This window comes from Panthera leo, chromosome B3 (assembly GCF_018350215.1).
Source record: "Panthera leo isolate Ple1 chromosome B3, P.leo_Ple1_pat1.1, whole genome shotgun sequence".
NCBI lineage: Eukaryota > Metazoa > Chordata > Mammalia > Carnivora > Felidae > Panthera > Panthera leo.
In genome coordinates, this window is record NC_056684.1 from 87908848 (window position 1) to 87933868 (window position 25021).

The window sequence follows — 25021 nt, forward strand, 5'->3', positions numbered from 1 at the left end:
TGTATGCCTGCAGTATTGGCTCAATTTATTTGCAGAGTTTCTAAGACTTTTTGCATTACTACTTTTAATGAGAATAACATTTTCAACTATAAGACTACTCAAATTAATTGGTCTTGGAATGATGAATAGGAGTCTCTCACTGATAGATTTTAAAGCATTATTCATTTATATAAATTTAAACTGAATTGTTTTATCCACTGATTTATATTATACTTGGGGTTAGGATGGAAAAGGAATGAGTGAAAAGTAGCTTAGCTACTAATATAAATCTTGATGATGTCTATTTTCTGATGAACATTATCTACTTACCAATTTTTAAAATTTCAGTGTGTGTTAAGAAATAATATTGTTATGAAATAGCAAAAAAAGACTAATAAGGAAAACTAGTTTATAGTTTTATAAAATTAAAAATCACTATAATCTAAAATACATCCAGATGATACAAAAATTGGGCTTTACAGTTCGTGGGGTCCATCCTAGAAACTGATGGTAAAATGCTGAGTTCATGTGCACTTTCTGGAAGAAGGATCACTAGCTTTCATCAGCTTTTCATAGATTAACCAAAAAAGATTAGGTATCACTGATGTAGGCCTAGAGTCCTGTAGGGATATTTACACACACACACACACACACACACACACACCACTAAAACAACAAAAATTCTAGATCTGTCGACAGAAGATATTATTAACCACATTTACCAATGTATATCCCTTATCAAAACTGGCAGATTTTAGGAGCTACTTCTATGTGTATGTAAGGTCAGAAAGAACAAGCAGATGTCAACCAATGACAGAGATTACTATAAATGATTCACACAAAAGTAGGTTAGAGAATCAAAATAAGTATAATAAGACCAACACCTAATTTATTTTGGGCCTAGAGTGCTGAGTGTTTGTCACTTTTGCTGGCAAGCTTTCATATTCCAAGAAAAAGCCTTTTCTATCAGAAATGCCACTTTTTAAAAATGTTTACTTTTGATAGAGAGAAAGAGAGAGGAGAATGAGAATGAGTCGGGGAGTGGAAAGGGAGGGGGACAGAGGGTCTAAAAGGAGCTCTGCACTGACAGCAGAGAGCCCAATGCAGGTGTCAAACTCATGAAGCTGCGAGATCATGACGTGAGCTGAAGTCAGACACTTAACAGACTCAGCCACCCAGACGCCCCAGAAATGCCACTTCTCAATCAAATCACAGCTGTCAAAACTACCACCATCACAAAAAACCCCAGAGTTTCCCAGTTTTTAGAGAAAATAAAAACGCTTTACTTCGGAAATTCTTTTTTTTAGTGTTTGAGAGAGAGAGAGAGAGAGAGAGAGAGAGAGAGAGACAGAGACAGCGCACGAGCGAGCGAGTGCATGAACAGGGCAGGGGCAGAAAGAGAGGGAGAAATAGAATCCCAAGCAGGCTCCATGCCCAGCAAGGAGCCCTATGCAAGGCTTGATCTCACAACTGTGAAATTATGACTGGGGCCAAAATTAAGAGTCAGACTCTCTTTTCCCCTTTGGATATTCTTTCCTGCTTTGTTGAAGATTAATTAAGCATATAAGTGTGGGTTTATTTCTGGGGTTTATATTCTGTTCCATTGCTCTGTGTCTATTTTTGTGCCAGTACTATACTATTTTGATTACTACAACTTTGTATCATAACTTGAAGTCCAGAATTGTGATACTTCCAGTTTTGTTCTTTCTTAGGATTGCTTTGGCTATTCAGGGTCTTTTGTTGTTCCATACAAATTTCAGTGTTATTTGTTTAAGTTCTGTGAAAAATACTGTTGGTGTTTTGAGAAGGATTTCAGTAACTCTGTAGATTGCTTTGGGTAATATGGACATTTTGACAATATTCTCATCCATGAACTTGGAATATCTTTCCATTTCTTAGTGTCTACAGTTTCTTTCATCAGTGTTTTATAGTTCATAGAGTATAGGTCTTTCATCTCTTTGGTTAAGTTTATTCGTAGGTACTTTATTCTTTTTGGTACAACTATAAGTAGTGTTTTTTTTTTTTTTTAATTTCTGTGACTTCACTTTCGTTGTCTAGAAACACTACCAATTTCTAGTTATTAATTTTGTATCCTGCCACTTTACTGAATTCATTTTTTCTAGTAGTTTTTTTTGTGGAATCTTTAGGATTTTTCTATGTATAGCATCATGTCATCTGTAAATAGTGACAGTTTAACAACTTCTTTACCAATATGGATGCCTCTCATTTCTTTTTCTTGTGTGATTGCTATGCAATCCTTTATATTTCTGTGGGATCAGTTACTTCTTTCTCATTTCTGGCTTTATTTGGGTCTTTTCTCTTTTTTTCTTAATCAATCTAAGCATTTGTCAATCTTGTTTATCTTTGCAAAGAACCAGCTCTTGATTTTGCTTTTTTTCCTTTTTCTTTTCTTTCTTCTTCTTCCTCTTTTTCTTTCCCCTCCCCCTCCTCCTCCTTCTTCTTCTAAGTCTCTATGTCATTTACTTCTGTCCTGATCTTTAGTATTTCCTTTCTCCTACTCACCTTGGGTTTTGTTTGTTCTCTTTCTAGTTCCTTTATGTGTAAAATTAGATTGATTTTTTTTTCTTATTTCTTAGGCCTATATTGCTATATACTTCCCTCTCCAAACTGCTTATGATGTGTCCCAGAGATTTTGGACTGTTGTGTGTTCATTTTCATTTGTTGCCATGTATTTTTTTATTTATTCTTTGACCGCTTCATTGATCCCTTGGTTGTTTAGAGGTTATGTCCTTTAGTCTTGACATTTTTGTGGTTTTTTCCTGTTTTTTTTTTTCCCCTGTGATTCATTTCTAGGTTCATATTGTTGTGTTGGAAAAGATACATGGTATGATTTTCATCTTAAATTTATTGAGGCTTGTTTAATGGCCTAATATGTCATCTACTCTGGAGAGTATTCTATTTATACTTGAAAAGAATGTGTATTCTGTTGTTTTTATATGGAATGGTCTGTATATATCTGTTATGTCCAGATGGTCCAATATGTCATATTGATTTTCTGTCTGGATGATCCATCCATTGATGTAAGTGGAATGTTAAAGTCCTCTATTTTCTTGATGGATTGATCTCTTTATTATTATTAATGCCCTTCTCTTTTATTACAATCTTTGTTTAAAAGTCTATTTTGGGGGTACCTGGGTGGCTCAGTCAGTTGAACATCCAACCGGTCCAAGTCATGATCTTGCAGTTCATGAGCTTGAGCCCCATATCGGGCTTGCCGCTGTCAGCCCGTCAGCGCAGAGCCCACTTCAAATCCTCTGTCCTCACTCTCTGCCCCTCCCCTGCTTGTGCTCTCTCTCAAAAAAAAGAAAAAAAAGTCTATTTGTGTAAGTAATGCTACCCCAGATTTTTTTTTCACTTTCATGGTGAATGTTTCCTGTCCCTTCACTTTCAGTCTGTAAGCATCTTTAGGTCTGAGATGAGTCTATTGTAGGAAGCAATATAGATGGGTCTTACTGTTTTTATCCATTCTACCACTCTGTGTCTTTTGATTGGAGCATTTAGGCCACTTACATTTAAAGTAATGACTGATAAGTATATACTTACTACCATTTATTAAATTTGTTTTCTGGTTGTTTTTGTAGTTCATTGTTCTTTTCTGCTTCTCTTGTTCTCTCTGTGATGGATAAGTATCTCTAGTGTTGTATTTGGCTTTATTTCACTTTATTTTTATTTTTTTTGCCTTATTTTTTTTTAGCTTTATTTTTTATTTTTAAAAATTTATATCACACTTAGTTAGCATACAGTGAAGCAATGATTTCAGGAGTAGATTCCTTAGTGCCCCTTACCCATTTAGCCCATCCCCCCTCCCAAAATCCCTCCAGTAACCCTCAGTTTGTTCTCCCATATTTATGAGTCTCTTCTGTTTTGTCCCCCTGCTCCGTTTTTATATTATTTTTGTTTCCCTTCCCTTATGTTCATCTGTTTTGTCTCTTAAAGTTCTCATATGAGTGAAGTCATATGATTTTTGTCTTTCTCTGACTAATTTCACTCAGCATAATACCCTCCAGTTCCATCCACGTAGTTGCAAATGCAAGATTTCATTCTTTTTGATTGCTGAGTAATACTCCATTGTATATATATACCACATCTTCTTTATCCATTCATCCGCCGATGGACATTTGGGCTCTTTCCATTCTTTGGCTATTGTTGATAGTGCTGCTATAAACATGGGGGTGCATGTGCCCCTTCGAAATAGCACACCTGTATCTCTTGGATAAATGCCTAGTAGTGCAATTGCTGGGTGATAGGGTGGTTCTATTTTTTTAGTTTTTTGAGGAACCTCCATACTGTTTTCCAGAGTGGCTGCACCAGCTTGCATTCCCACCAACAATGCAAAAGAGATCCTCTTTCTCTGCATTCTTGCCAACATCTGTTGTTGCCTGAGTTGTTAATGTTAGCCATTCTGACGGGTGTACCATGGTATCTCATTGTGGGTTTGATTTGTATTTCCCTGAGGATGACTGATGTTGAGCATTTTTTCATGTGTTGGTTGGCCATCTGGATGTCTTCTTAGGAGAAGTGTTTATTCATGTCTTTTGCCCATGTCTTCACTAGATTATTTGTTTTTTGGGTATTGAGTTTGATAGGTTCTTTGTAGATTTTGGATACTAACCCTTTATCTGATATGTCATTTGCAAATATCTTCTCCCATTCTGTCAGTTGCCTTTTAGTTTTGCTGATTGTTTCCTTCGCTGTGCAGAAGCTTTTTATTTTGATGAGGTCCCAATAGTTCATTTTTGCTTTTGTTTCCCTTGCCTCTGGAGACATGTTGAGTAAGAAGTTGCTGCGCGCAAGATCAAAGAAGTTTTTGTCTGCTTTCTCCTTTAGTATTTTGATGGCTTCCTGTCTTACATTTAGGTTTTTCATCCATTTTGAGTTTATTTTTGTGTATGGTGTGAGAAAGTGGCCCAGGTTCATTCTTCCCACATGTCGCTGTCCAGTTTTCCCAGCACCACTTGCTGAAGAGACTGTCTTTATTCCATTGGATATTCTTTCCTGCTTTGTCAAAGATTAGTTGGCCATATGTTTGTGGGTCCATTTCTGGGTTCTCTATTCTGTTCCATTAATCTGAGTGTCTGTTTTTGTGCCATATTTCACTTTATTTTTGGTGTATCTACCATAGGTTTTGGCTTTGTGGTTATCATGAGGTTCATATATGTCATCCTAAGTAAACAGCAGTCTACATTAATTTGATGGTCATTTAAGTTCAAACACATTCTTAAAAAAACAAACAAAAAAACCCAGGAGTGCCTAGGTAGCTCAGTCAGTTAAGTGGCAGAGTCTTGATTTTGGCTCAGGTCATGATCTCATGGTTGTGAGATTGAGCCCTGTGTCGGGCTCGATGCTAGGCATGGAGCCTGTTTAAGATAGTCTCTCTCACACTGCCCCTACCACATTCATGTGTGGGTACTTGTTCTTTCTCTAAAAAAAACAAAACAAAGAAACCCACACTAGAGGGAATCAACAGTAATTTTTGAGGATGCAGAAGAACATATCAGCAATCTGGAAGATAGGGTAATAGCACACAAGCTGAATCGCAAAAAGAGAATTTTTTAAAATGAGGATAGAGTAAGAGATCTCTTAGATAAAATCAAGTAAACAAACATTTGTACTATAGTAGTCCCAAAAGAAACAGAGAGAAAGGTGTAGAAACTTATCTGAAGAAATAAAACTGAAAACTCCCCTAAGGTAGGGAGGTAAATAGACTTCCATCTCCAAGAAACACAGAGAGTTCCAAACAAGATGAACCCAAAAGGTCCACACCACAGTGCATAATAATTAAAATGAGATGGTGAGATCACGACCTGAGGCAAAATCAAGAGCTGGAGGCTTAACTGACTGAGCCACCCAGGCAGGCACCCCTTCTACTGTGTTTTTTACTTCAGTTATTGTATTAACCCTGTTTAAAATTACAATGATCTCTTTTTAGCATTTTACTATTTTCTATCTTTTTATTGAAGGTCTCACTGAGTTCTTCCATTTTTTTTTTTTTCCAACCCATTGAGTATCTTTATGATCATTACTTTAAGTTCTTTATCAGGCAGATTGTTGATCTCTGTTTCATTTAGTTCCTTTTCTGAGGTGTTTTTTCCCCCCCTGTTCTTTCTTTTAGAGCATATTCCTCTGTCTCCCGAGTTTGCTTGACTGTCTGTGTTTGTATGCATTAGGCGAAACAACTATTTCTCCTAAAGCTGAAGGAGTGGTCTTGTGTACAGTGTACCCTGAGCAGACTGTGTGTGCATTGGTGATTTTGCTGGTTGGGTGGAGCTGTGGCTGTATATGCCAGTAACTCTTTAATGCCATGGCATGTCTCTGTCTCTCTTGCTCTCTCTTGCCATTCTCTTTACCTTTGGTTTTTCAGTACCTGTTCAGTCCTTAGTTAGATCTTCTTCAGGAGGAACTGATCTATTAATAGGTGTAATTTGGAGGAAGTGAGTTCAAAGTCTTCCTACATTGCCATCTTCAACTGGGACAGAGAAAATAAATTTAAACTAGGTTTATGTAGCTTTTTATCATTATAAGAAGTTAAATCATTAAAATTTTTTTAATGTTTATTTATTTTTTAGAGAGAGAAAGAGACATAGCCAGCGAGTGTGAGCAGGGGAGGGCCAGAGAGCCAAAAGAGGGAGACACAGAATCCAAAGCAGGCTCCAAGCTCTGAGCTGTCATCAGAGTCTGAAGTAGGGCTTGAACTCATGAGCTGTCAGATCATGACCTAAGCTGAAATCGGACGCTAACCGACTGAGCCACCCAGGCGTCCCATAAGTTAATTCATTTTAAAATCATTAAACTAACAACCTGCACATTAGTAAAATTTGACAAGTTAATGTAAGGAGACTCTTTGGGATATTTCTGTTTTAGCTCCATCTATACAATATTTTTCAACATCCCAGCAATGTTCAAAACATGCCAGTCAAAGGCAATTTAAAAAAATTCTGTTGAGGGGATGGCCTGGGTGGCTCACTCCATTAAGTGTCCAACTTCGGGTCAGGTCATGATCTCCCAGTTCGTGGTTTGGAGCCCCATGTTGGACTCTGTGTTGATAGCTTGGAGCCTGGAACCTGCTTTGGATCCTGTGTCTCCCTCTCTCTCTGCCCCTCCCCTGCTCATGCTCTGCCTCTCTCTCAAAATAAACAAAGATTAAAAAAAAATTCTGGTGGCATGCCTGTTCGGTCAGTTAAGCGTCCGACTCTTGATTTCAGCTCAGGTCATGATCTCACGGTTTGTAAGTTCGAGCCCCTTATTGGGCTCGCTGCTATAAGTGCAGAGACTGCTTTGGATCCTCTGTTTCCCTCTCTCTGCCCCTATCTTCCATCCCCATCCCATCTATTTCAAAAATAAACAAACATATATAAAAAATTCTATTTGCAGCAATGCAATGGTAATAATCTTATTATAGTAAAATTAATAATAATGCATAAACTTTCCATATGGAAATCATGTATGTGTTTATGTAATCATAAACACACATTTGAAGCTAGAATGATTTTTGGAATCATCAAATTCAATCATCTCTTTACAGATCAGAAAACTGAGGTGACTTGTCTAACACTGTAATACTAGTTAGGGCAGAGCTAAGTAGAGGACCCGGGTTCCGACTCCTATTTCATGTTGTTCCTTATAATTAAACCATGTCCTAGAATATAATTGTCTTTTTGAAAGTTATTATAAAAATTATAAGTGGCATATTTTAGAGTAGTATATGATGGCCATTTGTGGAAAAATGTTTTTAGGTACTTATTGTTCCACTCCAAATAAAGAAAATTTTAATTAAGTGATACAGAAAACAACAATTTACTTTTAAACCTAGCAAAACAAAACAAAAAACCCCACGGACAACTCAACAGCAGCCTTCAAGTATATCATGTTGAAATCATATTATAGATCATATGGTGAAGCCAAGAAAATAGCCTTCAGGCGGCTCATTATTGTTTCAGATGGTAAATAAGGGACTGAAAAGAACATCTAGGCAACAAAGTTAGAATAGAACATACTGAACCATGGCAATAAACAGATGACTCATTTTGAAGCTAAGAGACAATAGCAGTAACAATCATTTGCGCCACATAATCCTTTTACTTAAAGATGAAATCTATGACCTATTTTATTTATGTATTCATTTATTTATTGCTGAGTCAGTGAGTGAACTAAAGAAACAAACAGGGTTCTTTCCTGCCCAATGTCCATAACATGCATTTGCTCAAAAGGCATGTAATAAAAACATATTGGAAAAGTATTACAGTTGGTTACAAACTTTTTCTTTCATCTGAATCCTTCAAGTTAATTTAGCTCTGTTTCTATGGTAATATTAATAGGATACAATTTACTATCACTAGTCCCTCTCCAAGTCCTAAAGATGTGTTGTGAAAGTACAAAATCACATATAATGTTTGATAATCAATCTTCTGGAACATGCAAAAGACTGTACTATTGCCAAAAGATAATTTATTTCTTCAACTTAACTGCATTCTTCTTTAATCCTATTTCAAAAAACCAGAGCTGTCAGATCATTAAGTACTTATACCTTAGAAACTCAGCCTATACACTGTTCTCCTACTGTTTGTTCAATTATTAGAATATATATTGTGTGCCAATGATGTGAAAAATTATAGCAGTTAAGGTACATATGTCCATAAGTTTAGACTCTTGGCATAGAAATAAAGGTTTAAAAAAAAATCAGGTGAGAATAAGGAATTATTAATAACTTTATTAATGTGTATAACTGGCATTGTGTTTATATATAAAAAAAGCCCACTACTTCCAGAGCTTCATACTGAGTGTGTAGTGTAAAATGACATCAATATGTTGGATTTGCTTTAAAACACTTAAGATAAAAGAAAGCAAATGTGGCAAAATCCTTAATGACTGAATCTGAATGATAGGTTCTTTGTGTCTATTTTTTGCGTGTGTTTGAAAATTTCATTAAAAGAGTTAGAAAATCAGGCAGTCATTTCTCTGTGTAACTGGCAAGTTCACTTTACTCTGTGCCTCAGTTTCACCATCTGTAAATAGGAATAATAATGGTACATATCCTTATGGTTGCTTAATATTGCTGTTTCTCTGGGAAAACTAGTTTAGCATTTGAGGGGAACACATGTATTCAGCTCTTTGCAGTGCTGGCAATACAACTGGGTCTTACCGAGCCCCATGACTGTAGTAGTGACTCTAATAGGAGTTTGGTATCAGGAGGGTGTTAGGCTTGAGAAGGTGGGTGTAAGCTATGGAGGAGCAAAGTCTCTTGCTTCAGGTGATTACCTTTCTCCTTTGCCTTTAACCAAAATAGTCCTTTTGAGGTTTCTAAGAATGAGATTCTTTTTTGAAGTTACTAGCAACATCTGAATAAAAGGTAGTTCAATTCTGCTTTGTTTCTTCCCTTTTCCCAGATTAAGAGATGTAAAAGAAGAAGAGTACACATGAGGAATGTCTGGGTAGGAAAACAGATTTATCTGGGCCTATGGTTACAGGTGATGAGACCAGTGATTTGGGGCAAAGGGAAGGAAGAATCCTTGTGTAGAGCACTACCTGCTTTTTCCTTTCTGCTTAGTCCTACCATCTTGAGCCCATAGCTCATATGAGGGCCAGATGTAAGCAAATTCAAAGAAGTAATGGGTTTACATGAAGCAGGAAATGAGGGAGGAGAAAAGAGGGAAAGGAAAATTCCAAGTGACTGCAGTAAGGGAGACCAGGAAGTTTCTGGGGCAATTCAACAGACTGACTCAAATTTACATAAGAACTATATGAACAGGGCACTGTTTGAAAGTACTTCGAGGTACAAGGAGTTGAATACCAAAGATAGGCCATATTTTCAGAAAGTAAACTGTTCACACACTGGGTATTTTCTTTTTTAAAGAAAGTACAAACCATTAATGCAAAAGGAAAACAAAATGAATAAAAATGGCCAAAGGAAAAATATGTTTAGACATATTTAGGGAGTAGCAATTAAAAGGACATTATAATATTAGCTGGACAATTATGTCTAATTTCTTATACTTACATTCTCCTTCTAGAAGGCCTCCAGATAAAAATATACAATCAGACTACTCATCACTTTCACTGCTCCCACACTGGTCCACAGCACCATCATCACTTGCCTGGATCATTGCAAAGGCCTCCTGACTCAGCCTGTTGCTTCTATCCTTGTCCTGCTACAAACGATTTCCAACACAGCATCTAGAATGTTCCTTTTTTTTTTTTTTTTTTTTTTTTTTTTAATCTTTTGAGTATGGTTGACCCACAATATTACATTAGTTTCAGGTGTACAAAACAGATTCAACTTCTCTATATGTTATGTTATGCTCACCAAAAGTATAGTTACCATGTCACCATACAATGCTATTACAGCATCACTGACTATATTCCCAATGCTATGCCTTTTATTCCCATCACTTATTCATTCCATAACTGGAAACCTGTATTTCCTACTCTCCTTCATCCATTTTACCCATTCCTCTATCCCCCTTCCCTCTAGACACCATCAGTTTGTGCTGTTAGAATGTTCCTTTTGAAATATTATATATGTCACTCCTCAGTTCAAAACTTTTTCATGGCTCCTCCTCTTAGAGTAAAAGTCAAAGTCTTTATAAGAGCCTAATAAAGGGCTACTGATTTCCACATCACCATTCCCCATATGTGGCGGGCGGTGTTCTATATTCCAAGGCATTTTCTGCTATCGTACTTAAGCACTCCCTTGGTCAAAGTCCCACAGTTGAGTTCCTCCATTTAACTGCTACTTACTCCAAGAATGACTTTCCAGAGAGACACAGAAGGCTGCTCCCTCCCTTACTTCTTTCAAATACTATTTCAGTGGTTGAGATGTTTCTTAAATTCCCTTATTTTACACAGCAACACTCCTTTCTACTTCCACCATTCCCATTTCCCTTTACTGCTTCATTTTGCCTCACTGCATGTATTATGAACTATGATACTATATATTTTACTTACTTGTTTTTTTGTCTTTTTTTTTTTTTTCCCCACTAGAATATGCTCTATGATGGCAGGACTCTTTGACTACTGTTGTATCCCCGGTTGCTACAACAGGGCCTGGCATTCAATAAATACTTGTTGAATAATATATTTACCTTAGTTCATGACAAAAATTAGGGTCTATTTAGCTATACCTAACATATTACAAATTTAGGGTACAGGTGTACATTAGGTACAAGATGCATTAGGAATCCCTCTAAAATATCATATTTGCCAGAAAAGTGAAACTTCTTTTCTCAAACCAGTTATATGCACTTTTAAAAAGTTTATTTATTTATTTTGAAGAGCGAGAGCTGGAAGGAGTGGCAAAGAGACAGGGAGAGAGAGAATCCCCAGCAGACTCTGGATAGTGCAGAGCCCTGACATGCGGCTTGATCCTATGACTGTAAGATCATTACCTGAGCAGAAGTCAAGAGTCAGACACTTAACCAAATGAGCCACCCAGGTGCCCCTGCATTTATCTGCATTACCTTTTCAACCATAGTTAAATGGACATACAATTTTAATATACGTATTTAAATTGTATGTTTTACAAAACATATATATGCATATTAAAATTTCATGAAAAGGGCTAGTTTTCTTTTTAGCATAAGAATTTCCCTATGAATTAAACAACCATGAGAATTTTTGACAGCCTTTTATAAAAACCTACACATATACAGGCATATCTTTAAGATATTATGGGTCTGGTTCCAGATCATCACAATAAAGCAAATACCATAATAAAAAGCTAAGTCAAATGAATTTTTTGGTTTCCCAGTCAGTGCATATACAAGTTATTTTTATGCTATACTGTAGTCTATCAAGTGCACAAGAGTATTATGTGTAAGTGTACATGCCTTAATTATAAAATAGTTTATGCTGAGGCACCTGGGTGGCTCAGGTCACACTCTCATGTTTTGTGAGTTGGAGCCCTGTGGCTGGCTCTGTGCTGACAGTTCGGAGCCTGGAGCCTGCTTCCCATTCTGTGTGTGTCTCTCTCTGCCCCTCTGTGCTCATGCTCTGTCTCTCTCTCAGAAATAAACATTTAAAAAAATTAGAAAAAAACCTTTATTGTTAAAAAATGCTAACCATCATCTGAGCTTTCACCAAATGTTTTTACTGGTGGAGAGTCTTACCTCCATGCTGATGGCTGCTGACTGATCAGGGTGGTGGTTGCTAAAGGATAGGGTAGATGTGGCAATTTCTTAAGACAATAAAGTTTGCTACATCAATTGACTCTTCATTGCACAAATTATTTCTCTGTAGTATGCAATGCTGTTTGATAGCATTTTACCCACAATGGAGTCAATCCTCTCAAACCATCCTGCTTTATCAACGAAGTTTATGTAATATTCCAAATCCTCTGTTGTCATTTCAATAATCGTGACAGCATTTTCATCAGCAGTAGATTCTATTTCAAGAAACCACTCTCTTTGCCCATCCATAAGAAGCAACTCTTCATTCATTAACGTTTTATCATGAGTTTGCACTAATTCAGTCACATCTTTATGTTCCACTTCTAATTCTAGTTCTCTTGCTATTTCCACCACATCTGCAGTTACTTCCTCCACCAAAATCTTGAACCCCTTAAGGTCACCCATGAGGATTGGAATCAAGTTCTTCCAAACTCCTTTAATGATGGTAGTCTGACCTCTTCTCATGAATTATGAATGTTCTTAATGACACCTAGAGTGGTGATTCTTTTCCAGGTTTTCAACTTACCCTGTCCAGATTATCAGAGGAATCATGATTTATGGCAGTTATAGCCTTATAATATATATTTTTAAAAATAGTATGGCTTGAAAGTCAAAATTACTCCTTGGGCTACAGAATGGATGTTGAACTACCAGTCATGAAAACAACATTAATTTCATTGTACGATTCCATCAGAGTTCTTGGGTGAACAGGTGCATTGTCAATGAACTATTTCTTTTAAGTTTATTTATTTATTATGAGAGAGAGAGCACAAGTGGAGGAGAGAGAGAATCCCAAACTGTCAGTACAGACAGAGCCAGATGTGGGACTTGAACTCAGGAACTGTGAGATCATGACCTGAGCTGAAGTTGGCTGCTTAACTGACTGAACCACCCAAGCGCCCCAATGAGTTGTAATATTTTGAAAGGATTTTTTTTTTTTCTCTGAGTAGTAGGTCTAACCAGTGGGCTCAAAATATTCAGTAAACCATGTTGTAAACAGATATGCTGTTCATTCAGGCTTTGTTGTTCCATTTACAGAGCACAGGTAGAATAGATTTACTATAATTTTCAAAGGCTCTAGGATTTTTAGAATAGTCAGTGAGCACCGTTTTCAACTTAGACGTCATCAGTTTCATTAGCCCCTGATAAAAGAGCCAAGCTGTCTTTTGAAGCTTTGAAGCGAGGCAATGACTTCTCCCTCCATAGCTCTCAAAGTCTTAGATGGCATCTTCTCCCAACAGAAGGCTGTTTTGTCTATGTTGAAAATCTGTTGCTTAGGGTAGCCATCTTCATTAATTATCTTAGCTAGATCTTCTGGATAACTTGCTACAGCTTCTACATCAGCAATTGCTACTATACCTTGCACCTTGATGTTATGGGGAAGGCTTTTTTCCTTAAATGTCATGAACCAACTTCTGCTAGTTTCAAAGTTTTCTTTTGTACCTTCTTCACCTCTCTCAGCCTTCACAGAACTGAAGAGAGTTAGAACCTTGTTCTGGATTAGGCTTTGGCTTAAGGGAATGTGGCTGTTTTTATCTTCTATCCAGACCACTAAAACTTTCTCCTTATCAGCAATAAGGCTGTTCCACTTATCATTTGTGTGTTCCCTGGGATAGCACTCTTAATTTCCTTCACTAACTTTTCTTTGGTATTCACAACTTGGCTAACTATTTGGCACAAGACGTCTAGCCTTTGGTCTGTCTTGGCCTTTGACATGCCTTCCTCACTAAGCTTAATCATTTTTAGTTTCTGATTTAAAGCGAGAGAAGGGCACTTGGGTGGCTCAGTCATTGAGTGTCTGACTTTAGTTCAGGTCATGATCTCATGGTTCATGAGTTCGAGCCCTGCGTGGGGCTCTCTGCTGTCAGCACAGAGCCCACTTTGGGATCCTCTGTCCCCCTGCCTCTCTGATCCTCCCTCTTCATTCTCTCTTTCTCTAAATAAATAAACTTAAAAAAAAAATAAAGGAAGAGGCATGTGATTCTTCCTGTCACTCAGGGCCATTTCAGAGTTATTAATTGGCCTAATTTCAATACTGTGGTATCTCAGGGATTCAGGGAGGCCCGAGGAGAAGGAAAAAGGCTAGGGAATGGCTGGTAATTGGAGCAGTCAAAACACACAACATTTACTGATTAAGTTTGTTGTCTTATATGGAAATGGTTTGTGGCACCCTAAAATAATTACAATTGTAACATCAAAGATCACCAACCACAGATCACCATAACAAATCTAATTATCATGAAAAAGTTTGAAATATTGTTAAGAATTACCAAAATGTGACACAGAGACACAAGGTGAGCAAGTGCTGTTGGAAAAATGGTGCCAACAGACTTGTTCAATGTGGGGTTGCCAAAAAATGTCAATCTGTAAACACAAAAACAAAAACAACACATCTGTGAAGTGCAATAAGAAGCAAAGCACAATAAAACAAGGTATGCCTGTGGATTCATTGTTAGTTCAGGGAATACTTTGAAAATAATATTAGCCACCTATGAGCCTAAGAAATATTCCTCAAGGTCTAACTACAGAGGCCAGAAAACCTTTTATCTTTTTCTGGGATTTCTGTTGGACTGTTTAATATAACTGGGAGCCCAAAATTTCTGATATCTTGGTCATAATGACCTTATTGTTTTCTCTTTTGTGGTTCAGAATTGGGGAACTTCATTGGTGTTATAACTACTATATTTCCTTCCATTTCAGAAGCTCCAAATTATTTCTTTGATGTAAATAAATAGTATCAGTGGAAAAATGCAAAACATAGCCACCCTAAATTAAAGTTAATACAGCCAAGTCTAATGAACTATGGCAAAAGGGAATACATAAAAACTTGGTACTTCAAAGAAATGTTCCTAAAAAGGTTAAAACCTTTCCCAGTGCTGTAAAGGGGCTCATAAAATGTAACATTTTACTTTTCTAACCGGATAAAAGTTAAAATAATCTACATCACTGCACGAAATTCTTTCAGGTCAATTCTTTTCTTAGTCCTTGTTTAATACCAAGTATGTTTGTATCCACATAACACTTTCGGTAACATATTTCCTTCTCTCACAAATGCTAATGAATGATCATAGCCAAAAGAAACAAACAAAAACAAACACTTTAGCAAACAGTGGTCCAATACAACTCTCTATCATCATGGCAATACTCTTCCATGTTGTCCAATAATGGTAGCCAGTAGCTACACTGGGCTACTGAGCACTTTTTTTTTTTTTTAATTTTTTTTTTTAATGTTTATTTATCTTTGAGACAGAGAGAGACAGAGCATGAACGGGGGAGGGTCAGAGAGAAAGAGGGAGACACAGAATTGGAAGCAGGCTCCAGGCTCTGAGCTGTCAGCACAGAGCCCGACGTGGGGCTCGAACTCACGGACCGTGAGACTACGACCTGAGCCAAAGTCGGATGCTTAACCAACTGAGCCACCCAGGCGCCCCTGAGCACTTGAAATGTGGCTAGTGTGCCTAACTAATCTTTAATTTTAAGAAATTAAAAATTAAAAAGCTATAAAAAAGCTATATGTGACTAGTGGCTTTCAAACTATACAGCACAATTTTAGGGACCTGAAGTAAGTCATTGGCCTATAATAGTATTCTTTATTAGCTTTATTAGGATCCATTAACTAAAAGTAATCTTCTAGCACTCGCTTTACAATTCACTTACTCAATTACCTTCTAAGAATCACCAACATCCTTACATCCCAGAGATTACAGACAACAAAAGCTTAAGACTGACATTTAAAATTGCTATTGAACATGCTATTTATTAAAAGTTCATTTTAACAATACTAAGGACAAGAAATCAGTGATTCTTACAGGGAATAATGTCCTCTTGACTGTACTTCCAAAATACATTCTACATCTATCCACTTTTCTTCATCTCCATGGTCTCCAACCATACTCTAAGCTACCATCATGTCTGCCTAGTTTACTGCAAAAGTTTCCCAAGTCTCCTCGCATCATCTCTTGTTCTCTCGTATAGTTCATTCATTACACAGCAACCAGAGTGATTGTCTTAAAAGCCAAATTAGATCACATTACTCTTGCCCTTAAATATTTCTTGGTGACTTCTTCTATTCTTAGAATGTAGCTCAAACTTCATTCCACAAGCCCACATAACCAACTCCATCTCTTTCTCCCTCTACAACTCAGACAGCATCTTGACAACCTTCCCACTTTCATTCTCATGGTCCTGCCATAATTTCCTACTGTTCCATCACATCAAAAATTTGTCTGGCCTAAGGCTTTGGTGTTTAATTTTTTTTTTTTCCTGTTTAATTTGGTATTTGCTCAAATCTTCAGATGGGTGACTTTTGTCACTCATATTGCATCTCAAGTGTTGCTTTTCAGACAGGTTTTCCCTTGCCATCTAGTCACTATTACATAGTCTTCTTTTACATTTAGATTTTATTTTATTTCACACCTGAAATAATCTTTCTTTCATTTATTATTTCTTTCTCTTCTAGAATGTTGAGTCCATGAGAATGTGAGTTTGTCTTCACTGTTTGGCACCTAGTATGCTCTCAATATTTGGAGGAAAAAACAGATTTTTTTTTTTAATAGCTATCATTTAGGCCCTATGTATATTGATCAAGTGGGGTGAACTCTTCCAAGGCTGCCTCAGAACTAACATATTAAAATGAAAATAATTTAATCACTTCATTCAAAAGCTGCTCTACAGCTTCATTTAACACAGAAAAAATAATATTTTACTTTGACAATCCTTTGCTGAGTTTTATTTCCTATCCTCCATCTATCAGTTCTCAGTCATTGTAAGAATGTATCTATGGACTACAGAGAACCCTAATTCTCAGCAGCCCTCTGAGGAGGTTAGTTTCTTTAACAGGATAGTCTCCTCATTTCTCAATGACCTTGAGGCTATCCCTATGGAACCACTTTAATTTGTCAGTTTTAAGGTAAGGAGTCTGTTGGGTATGCATCATCTCACCTCTCTTCTCTATGGGCAACCGTCTCTTGGACACGGTACACTGGTCAGAGTCCCAATATATGTATTTCCTACTGTCTTAGATAACAGTATGAAATACTTAGATAACAGATGAATACTTAGATAACAGATAAGGTATTTCCTACTGTCTTAGATAACAGTATGAAATGTCCAAAGAATTTTTAACCTAATTTAAGATGTATTTTTTTTTAAAATTTTTTTAACGTTTATTTTTGAGACAGAGAGAGACAGAGCGTGAACAGGGGAGGGTCAGAGAGAGGGAGACACAGAATCTGAAACAGGCTCCAGGCTCTGAGCAGTCAGCACAGAGCCCGACGCAGGGCTCGAACTCATGGACCATGAGATCATGACCTGAGCCAAAGTCGGACGCTTAACCAACCGAGCCACCCAGGCGCCCCTAAGATGTATTTTTAAATGGCCTGTTTTTGGATTTTGGTAGACTGATGTTGAGAAAACAATACAAAGTGTTAAGACTCTTCTTCACTGCACATGCCAAATCAATACAACCAGATCTATTATTAATAGATCTTTTACTAGTGAGAGGTTATATAAGCAGACATAACCATGAAATGGTCAATCTACATACATGTAGTTGGGAGCTGTAGCCCAGATTTTTAAGAGGAAAATTACCCTCGTATAAAATCTCTCTGGCCTACTGTAGTACTCATCTTTAAAAAAAGTACTTCCCCCAATTTAGAATTTCATACAAAGTAAATTGTAAAATACTTATACAGTCTAGAAAAGCATAAACTAGATCATGGCAATGTACCTATGCCTGCTGTTTAAAAATAAGTATTTTTAGTATCTTAGTCTATTAGCTATTATCATTAATTTTATTGTCCATGAACTCTCATTTTTCCCAAGTAGTCAAACGAGCACTACTCAATAACTAGATTAAATCCGAAAAGTGGTATCTGAGTTGTTTTGAACTTTTAAGAACAATTTCTTACAGAACTGCAGAAGAAATTCTGCCTATTTAACTCATAATACAGATGAATGAGAAATACCTGCTGTATTTCTGTTCTTACTTTCCGTTTCTTATAATAAAGGCAGATATTGTAGCCTCCTGAAGGGAAGGGAGCTCTGAAACCTGGAGGACTGTGTTTTACCCTTTGAGAGACATTTCTGGACATCCTTGATCTTCGTCAGTTGTTCCTAACACCTAAGATACCTATAAAGAGGCTATGGTCACTCTGAGAGTACATGTGCATATAAAAGCCAGGAATCAAGCAAAAACCAATGCCAATTATCCTCTTGGAAGAGTACCCTTGAAAAGTTCCCACAATCCAAGGTTATAGTTTTAGTTCTTTTCCTGGGGTGCATGAAAATAACTGGAACACAACAAAATAACTGAGTTGTGTAAATTATATAAAGGAATTTACCACAAAGATTGGAAGCATAATACTTGTGAACTGGTAGGTTTCAAACCCCCTTTGGTACTTACAAAATGGCAGATATTGTAAAGCAAAACCACTGTAAATTTAAGTTGGAAGTGTAAATAACAATATTAAATGTTCCTTTTTTTCATTAGTTGTTAAATTTAATGTTTTTGGAAAGACCAAAAAACTCTAAATGAAATGGTTTTCTTCTTTACTGACCCTGAGTCTATAGGTTAAGTGCTTACAGAAGGAAATAAGTATAGGCTTTACCAGAGTTACCAAACAAGCAACTTGATCTAAAACATTTTCAAATTTGTTACAATTTAAAGAAAACTAGTTCCATTTATGCTTTTAACATTCATATTAGTACTTTTAATATTACTAAAATATCTCCAGACATTTTCAAAAATAAAGGTTAAATTAACTTATTTCCAAGCACATAAAGATAGTTTATTTTAAAAAACCCTTTGAAATATCATTAGTACAGATAATATATGTAATAACACTATACTTTGATTCCAGACACATACAATGAATGTGCTACCAAGCAGCACAACACACAGCACCATCCGTATAGTAAATGACAAGAATACCTTAAAATCAGGGATGACAGTGTGCTATATTTGTACAGAAGTGATAGATGAACCAAAGGGGCAGGCAGGAGGTGGCAATATAGACAGGTAGATTAGGATACTAATAAAGGTGGTAGGTACACTTGTATTTGTCAATTATATCTCAATAAGGCTGAAAAAAAAAAAAAACCCAAAAATCCAGCAGTGGTAAGGGAAGTAGGGAGAGAAGAATTAACAAAAGGAAGAGGTGATATATCACTATTTTGCCTATATAACGTTATCCATGCATCCAACCAACCAGTTATTAAAACACTTAAAAGGAACTAGGTACTATGTAAGGCTTGATCATACTTGGACCAAAGGCACACAATTTTTTTTTTTTTTTGGATGGTTGCTCAGAAGTGCCATCTGATCTCAGAACAGAAAAATCTAATTAGTGCTCACTGAATTCACTTCCACTCTTGGTCTCATCAGTATTTTAAGCGCTCACTGACTCTGAATCTTTTAAACTCTGGGTCGTTTGGTCCTCTAGCCATACATTCAACTGAGAGTCTCTAATTCACAGCTTCAAACAGCCTCTCTTGCTACATCCAATCAACATACGAAAATGTTATGGCTTGATGTGAAAAGCTGGGGAAATACACAGGCCACTGGAAAGATGGAGCCACGCTCCAGGTACAACTTGCAGCTTTCTGCTTACCTCCCACTCTTGATTCAGACACAGTATATCTATATCTATCTACCTAGCATTAAATCAGCATCTTCTCTCAACCCTGTTCAACATAATTCATGATGTTCAACACAATTCATTTATTGCAAAAGGAAGGACACTGCTCTTGTAGAAAATGCTGTATGACAATGCGTTTATCACTTGACCCTGTTAAGCGTCAGTTTCCTTTCTATAAAATACGATTAATAGCTGCCTTGCCTAACTCACAGGGTCACTGAAAGGATCAAATAAGATAATGTACTTGTAAACTGCTAAACGATCATTACTATGAAAGTTGCTCCTTTTGGAACTTTTGAACTTTTTTCCAACTCATAGTTTAATTGTAAGGTTGGTTAGAATATCCAGATACAAAAAACTAATAGGATTTTGGAAAGGACAACAGGCAAATAAAGGAAAATGCTGATAAAGATAATAAGTCAGAAAACAGGAAGTTAGTCCCAGAATGACAGTCAAGTCCTGATGCAAAACCAGGCCAGTTATGTGCTTACTCTTTGCACACTGGCCAGTTCCCCTAGCACACACAAACACTAAGCTGTACTGTGCTACTTTTAGGTGAATCACTGGGGATAAATTGAGTCTGGAAGTGCAAGGGGAGGGACTTCCAACCCTGATGATCAGGCTCTTCCCCCACCCCTCTAACAAACACTCCTACTCTTTGTGCCTGGCCCAGTTAATGAAAACTATTCCTGGTAAGAAAATGGCTGTCAAAGATTTCTTTTACGCAGTCTTGTAACTATGAGACACCAGCTGTATACCTACTTCTTCCCCCACTACGAACTATCTTGAATGGACAGGTTCAGGGTCAGAAACACTGGGTTATGTTTTGTTTTTCTCAAGACTCATTCACAGGCCTCACCCTCCAAGCTTCAGTTCTCTCATCTGTAAAATGAAGAATGACGGCGCCTGTCAGCTTCATCCCAGGGCCACCGAGAGGATGAATGAGACAGTGCCTGGAAGGCGCCAGAAGTGATGTCTGACAAACACCAAGTCCATCAATGTTTATAAAGTGTTATGATGAGTCCCGTTATGACCTCCCGCCTCAAAGAAATCGCCGGGTTGGAACTGACACCCGAGTCACTGAAGAAAGAAAGCAACGCCAAAGCTGCCAGGCGTATCCTCACTGAATCTTTTTCGGGGCGAGAGGGAGGAAGCGACACGGGGCCCCGGGAGAGGGGGAGGGGAAAAAGGAGGATGGATGGAGGTCCATGATGAGCCTACCTGTTGTTCCGGATGCTGACCAGCACGCACAGCACCAGCTCTAAGTAGGTGCGAAGCACTTCCAGCCAACGGGTTGAGAGTTGCAGGGCCTCGACTTCTTCCCCGCCAGTCCCGGGATCCGCGCCGCCTCCGTCGCCTGGGCCGCCGCCACCGCTCAGGTAATTCTCGGCGGCGAACTCAACACGCAGCTCTCGCACGAACCAGCCGCACTTGCGCATGAGGAATTCGAGCCGAGGCTGCTCCGCGGGGGAGACGCGGAGGCAGATGCGGAGCTGGGGCCACAGAGCAGGGTAGAAGAGGCACTCGCGCCAGTGCGAGCAGGAAGCCGAGGCCCGCAGCCGGTCAGGCGCGGGCAGGAAGGAGAAGATGTGCACGATCAGCTCGCTGGGCAGCGACGCGGCGCCTGCCGCCTGCCCGCACAGAGCCATCCGGCCCCGCCGCCGGCTGCCAGCCCCCGGCCGTCCCCGCAGTCCCCGGAGCAGCCCCCGCAGCCGTCGCAGCTGCTGCAGCCGCAGCCGCTGCCGCCGCCACCGCGCCACCCGGGCGGCCCCGGCTCGGGTTCGAGCTCCCGGCGGTCGGGGCTGCGGCACTGACAAGAACAACAACATCAATGACAAGGAAGAAGGGGGCGGAACCGTCGTGGGTCTCGGCGGAACCAAATGCAACAGAAATTGCGGAGAGGGGGGAAGGCCTCTGCGGGTGTGGCTTCTAGATAGCCAGCTTCTGGCTCCTTAAACTCTACTTACGCGTGTCCAAAGTCTATATACTCAGTAACTTCAAAACGCTCGCCTGTAATGTTTAGCGCCTCGGAAGCGGCAGGACTTTTCCTAAGGAAACGGCAACCCTCCCCGCGCCTGAACGCGGAGGCAGTGCAGTGGTAGAAGCTGAGTTTGACGTCACCGGTGGTGGGAGGAGCCCGGAGAGGCTGAGCGCGACTTCCGGAAGAGGGGAGCGCCCAGTTGCCGGTAGGGAAGGGAGACGCGGCACGTGACTCTTGACGCACTAAGGCCGGCGGGGCGGGGCGGGAAGCGCGGTTGGTTCCTGCGCTAAGGCGGCTCGTCCCAGCTCCTGGCGGCGACTGAGCCCCGTCAAGAGTGTAAGTTAGTTAATTTGGGCGTTCAGGCTGTGGAAGTGGAGGAACTAGGGTCAGTACGAGGGGTCGTGATGCTTCTCATTCTAAGTTTCTTAGTTCTTGGGCTAAGGACTCAGACAGAGTGCCAGCGTGCGAGGTGTTTCTCAGCCGATCCACCTGCCCAGAGTATTGTTAAAAGAGTTTCTGAGATTTCTGAGAGAGAGCCACTAAGCAGAGGGAGGCGGGTGGACTCTCGGGCTAACTTGGACGGGCTGTGTCGGGAGAGGAGTAACTCGGGGCGGGGCGGCGCGGCGCGGCCGAGAGCCCAGACCAAGGCCGAAGGTGGACCTTCCCTACTGGTCGGATCGTGCAGATGACCTCCGCGCACACCTGGTCTGTGGGGAAGGAGTGAGGACAGCGCCACCCTTTGGATTTTGAGGGAGAGGGGGAAGAAAAGGCAGTGAGGTCTGGTTAGATGATTTATTAGCCTCTTCAGGGTTTGAGGGAGTCTCTGAGTTCCCCGTTGTGAGATTTAAAGGCCCCACTTGAAAAGAAGCTTGTGGTTATGATGAAGGTTTTCTTTAGTTTGGCGCCCCTAATTTGAGAGAAGAGTTTTTGAATAAGTGTCCCATTTTACTTGATCACAACTTGGGAAGTAGTTAACTGGTTGTAAGGGGCGGTGAAGTCAGAAAGGAATAAGTGATTTTATGTAATAATTGAGGATTGCTTTAGTGAGCCTGCCGCTTCAGAGCCTTAGCTACGATCTTGGAACAGCCGTGCTCTTCTGTGGTAAACACCAAGAAGCTGTTCTACTAGATTATTTTTAACTTTTTGAGGGCACAGCTCTCCGTTCATGCAGCTTCGATGGTTTTTGGTGCCTTGCACGTACCATGTTGCTAACGATATTGTGTTGTGACCTCTGAGTTCTTTTCAGCTGAGAAAAAAAGCTATCATTCATCGTAGGTCACTTCTCAACCTCTGTATGGAAGTGATCTTTCTATGTAATTATTATACCTTATGAATACATTAATGAACACTTATGGAAACAGCAGTGAGTTAGGAAGTTGAGACTTGGATTTTAATTTTTTATTTCGTAAACATTGAAATATTTTGAAGTGAACATAGACCTCTAGATAGATATTCCACTTCTAAGTCCTTCAGTATGCATCTCCATAAAAACATATTAACTCTATAGCAGAAATACCCTTCAGTATGCATCTCCATAAAAACATATTAACTCTATAGCAGAAATATCAGTTTTAATTATAACATCTTAATGTTATGTAATATTCTAATATCTAATATTCTGAGTTTTCAGATTTATCCATTTATCTCCCAATTGACCTTTACAGCTGTTTTATCCAAACCATAATCCAGTTAAAGACCACACTTTTTTTTTTTTTTATGTATTTCAAGTCTCTTCTAATCTAGAATAGTCATCCCCCCAACACATTTTTTTTCTTTCTGATTAGCTAAAGAGAGGAGACTTACTATCCTGTAAAATATCTCCCCTTCTATAATTGACTACTTTTTCTTGGTGTTAAGCTTACCTCTTTAGTGCTTGAATTTCTAATAAACCTAGACATTAATGCTAAAGGCTTGATTATGTTGGTGACATCATGATCTCCCTGCTAAATTTATGTATTTTGTTTTGTTTTTCTCCTTAAAACAAAGTAATCTATGAGGTGTTATTTTGCTTCCTAAAAATGTCTAACTCCCCTATCACTTAATGGACTTAACAATAATTGATAATTCTTGCCCAATAATTTTATTAGGGGTTGCAAAATGATAGTTTCTAATTCTTTCATTCCATCTGAATTTATTAATTTGCATTCTTCTGTAAAGTAGAAGCTTACTTTTATAAACTGGCAACATTTACTTACCCCGAAATACACCCTCTGTTGGAAAGTTAAAAAAAATGTTTAGTTCTTTTATTACCAATTTTGAAAGTAAGTTTTAGGGCCTCAAAGAGTGACAAATGAGTTTTTGTAGCTTTAACTTTTCTGAATGTCATACACTTGTTGATTTTTGGTATATTTTAATCAATTTTTGATTCTCAAATTTTGATGCTTCTAGAACATGTCTCAAAGAATTCTGTGTAATTATTATTATAATTAAAAAAATTCCTTGACCATTTTTTAGTAGATGTAACACTGGACTGAGTTGGAGCATGAGGCTAGGTTTTGATCTTTTTTTGCTTTTGCCATGATCTAGCTAGGTGACCTTTAAACAGTTTGCTTAACCTCTTTGGGCCTCATTTTCTCTGTCTGTACAAATAGAGAGTTTTGGCAAGGTTCCCTGCAGCTCTGATATTTTCTGACTTAAATAAGAAGACAAAACTTATTTAGATGAGTTTTACGTTACAAAATTCACGCATTTAAAGTATACAAGTCAGTGATTTTTAGTAATTTTACCAAATGGTGCAGCCATCACTGTAAATTAGTTTTAGAACATTTTCATCTCTTTAATAAGATTCCTCATGCCCACTTACAGCTAATTTCCAGTCTTATCCTCAGATAGCTACTAATGTCCTTTTTGTGTCTATAAATTTGCCTTTTCTGACCATTTCATGTTAATAGAATTATATAATACCTGATCTCTTGTGTCTTGCTTCTTTCACTTAGTGTAATGTTTTTGAGGTTCATTCATGATGTAACGTGTCATTAATCTATTCCTTTGTATTGCTGAATAGTATTCCACTTTATGAAATTTTTTTTTTTAATCTACCCTTTCACCAATTGATGGACATTTCGTTTCCCAGATTTTGGTGATTATGAATGTTTCTGTGAATATTCATATGCAAGACTTTTGTGGATACATATTTTCATTTCTCTTGGGTAGATACCTATGAAAGTGATAGGTTGTATGGTATAGTTCTATGTCTGACTTTTTGAGAAACTGCCAAAGTGTTTTCCGAAGTGGCTGTTATC

At 38.4% G+C, this 25021-nt stretch overlaps 1 protein-coding gene and 1 long non-coding RNA gene across 4 annotated transcripts in view; one reads left to right on the forward strand and one right to left on the reverse strand.

The window, feature by feature from the left end:
- Window positions 1-21891, reverse strand: part of FBXO33 (F-box protein 33) — a 44636-nt gene extending 22745 nt beyond the window's left edge. For all 3 annotated transcript variants that reach the window (XR_006203783.1, XM_042943046.1, XM_042943045.1), the window contains exon 1: window positions 21020-21891. Coding sequence is in view for 2 of the 3 variants with exons in the window: in XM_042943046.1 (XP_042798980.1) it covers window positions 21020-21627 (608 nt within the window). In the remaining variant the exon portion in view is untranslated. The remainder of the gene's footprint in view (window positions 1-21019) is intronic.
- A 147-nt stretch (window positions 21892-22038) lies between these two features.
- LOC122222490 overlaps window positions 22039-25021 on the forward strand; it is a 44390-nt gene continuing 41407 nt past the window's right edge. The window contains exon 1 of the long non-coding RNA XR_006203784.1: window positions 22039-22115. This is a non-coding gene — a long non-coding RNA (uncharacterized LOC122222490). The remainder of the gene's footprint in view (window positions 22116-25021) is intronic.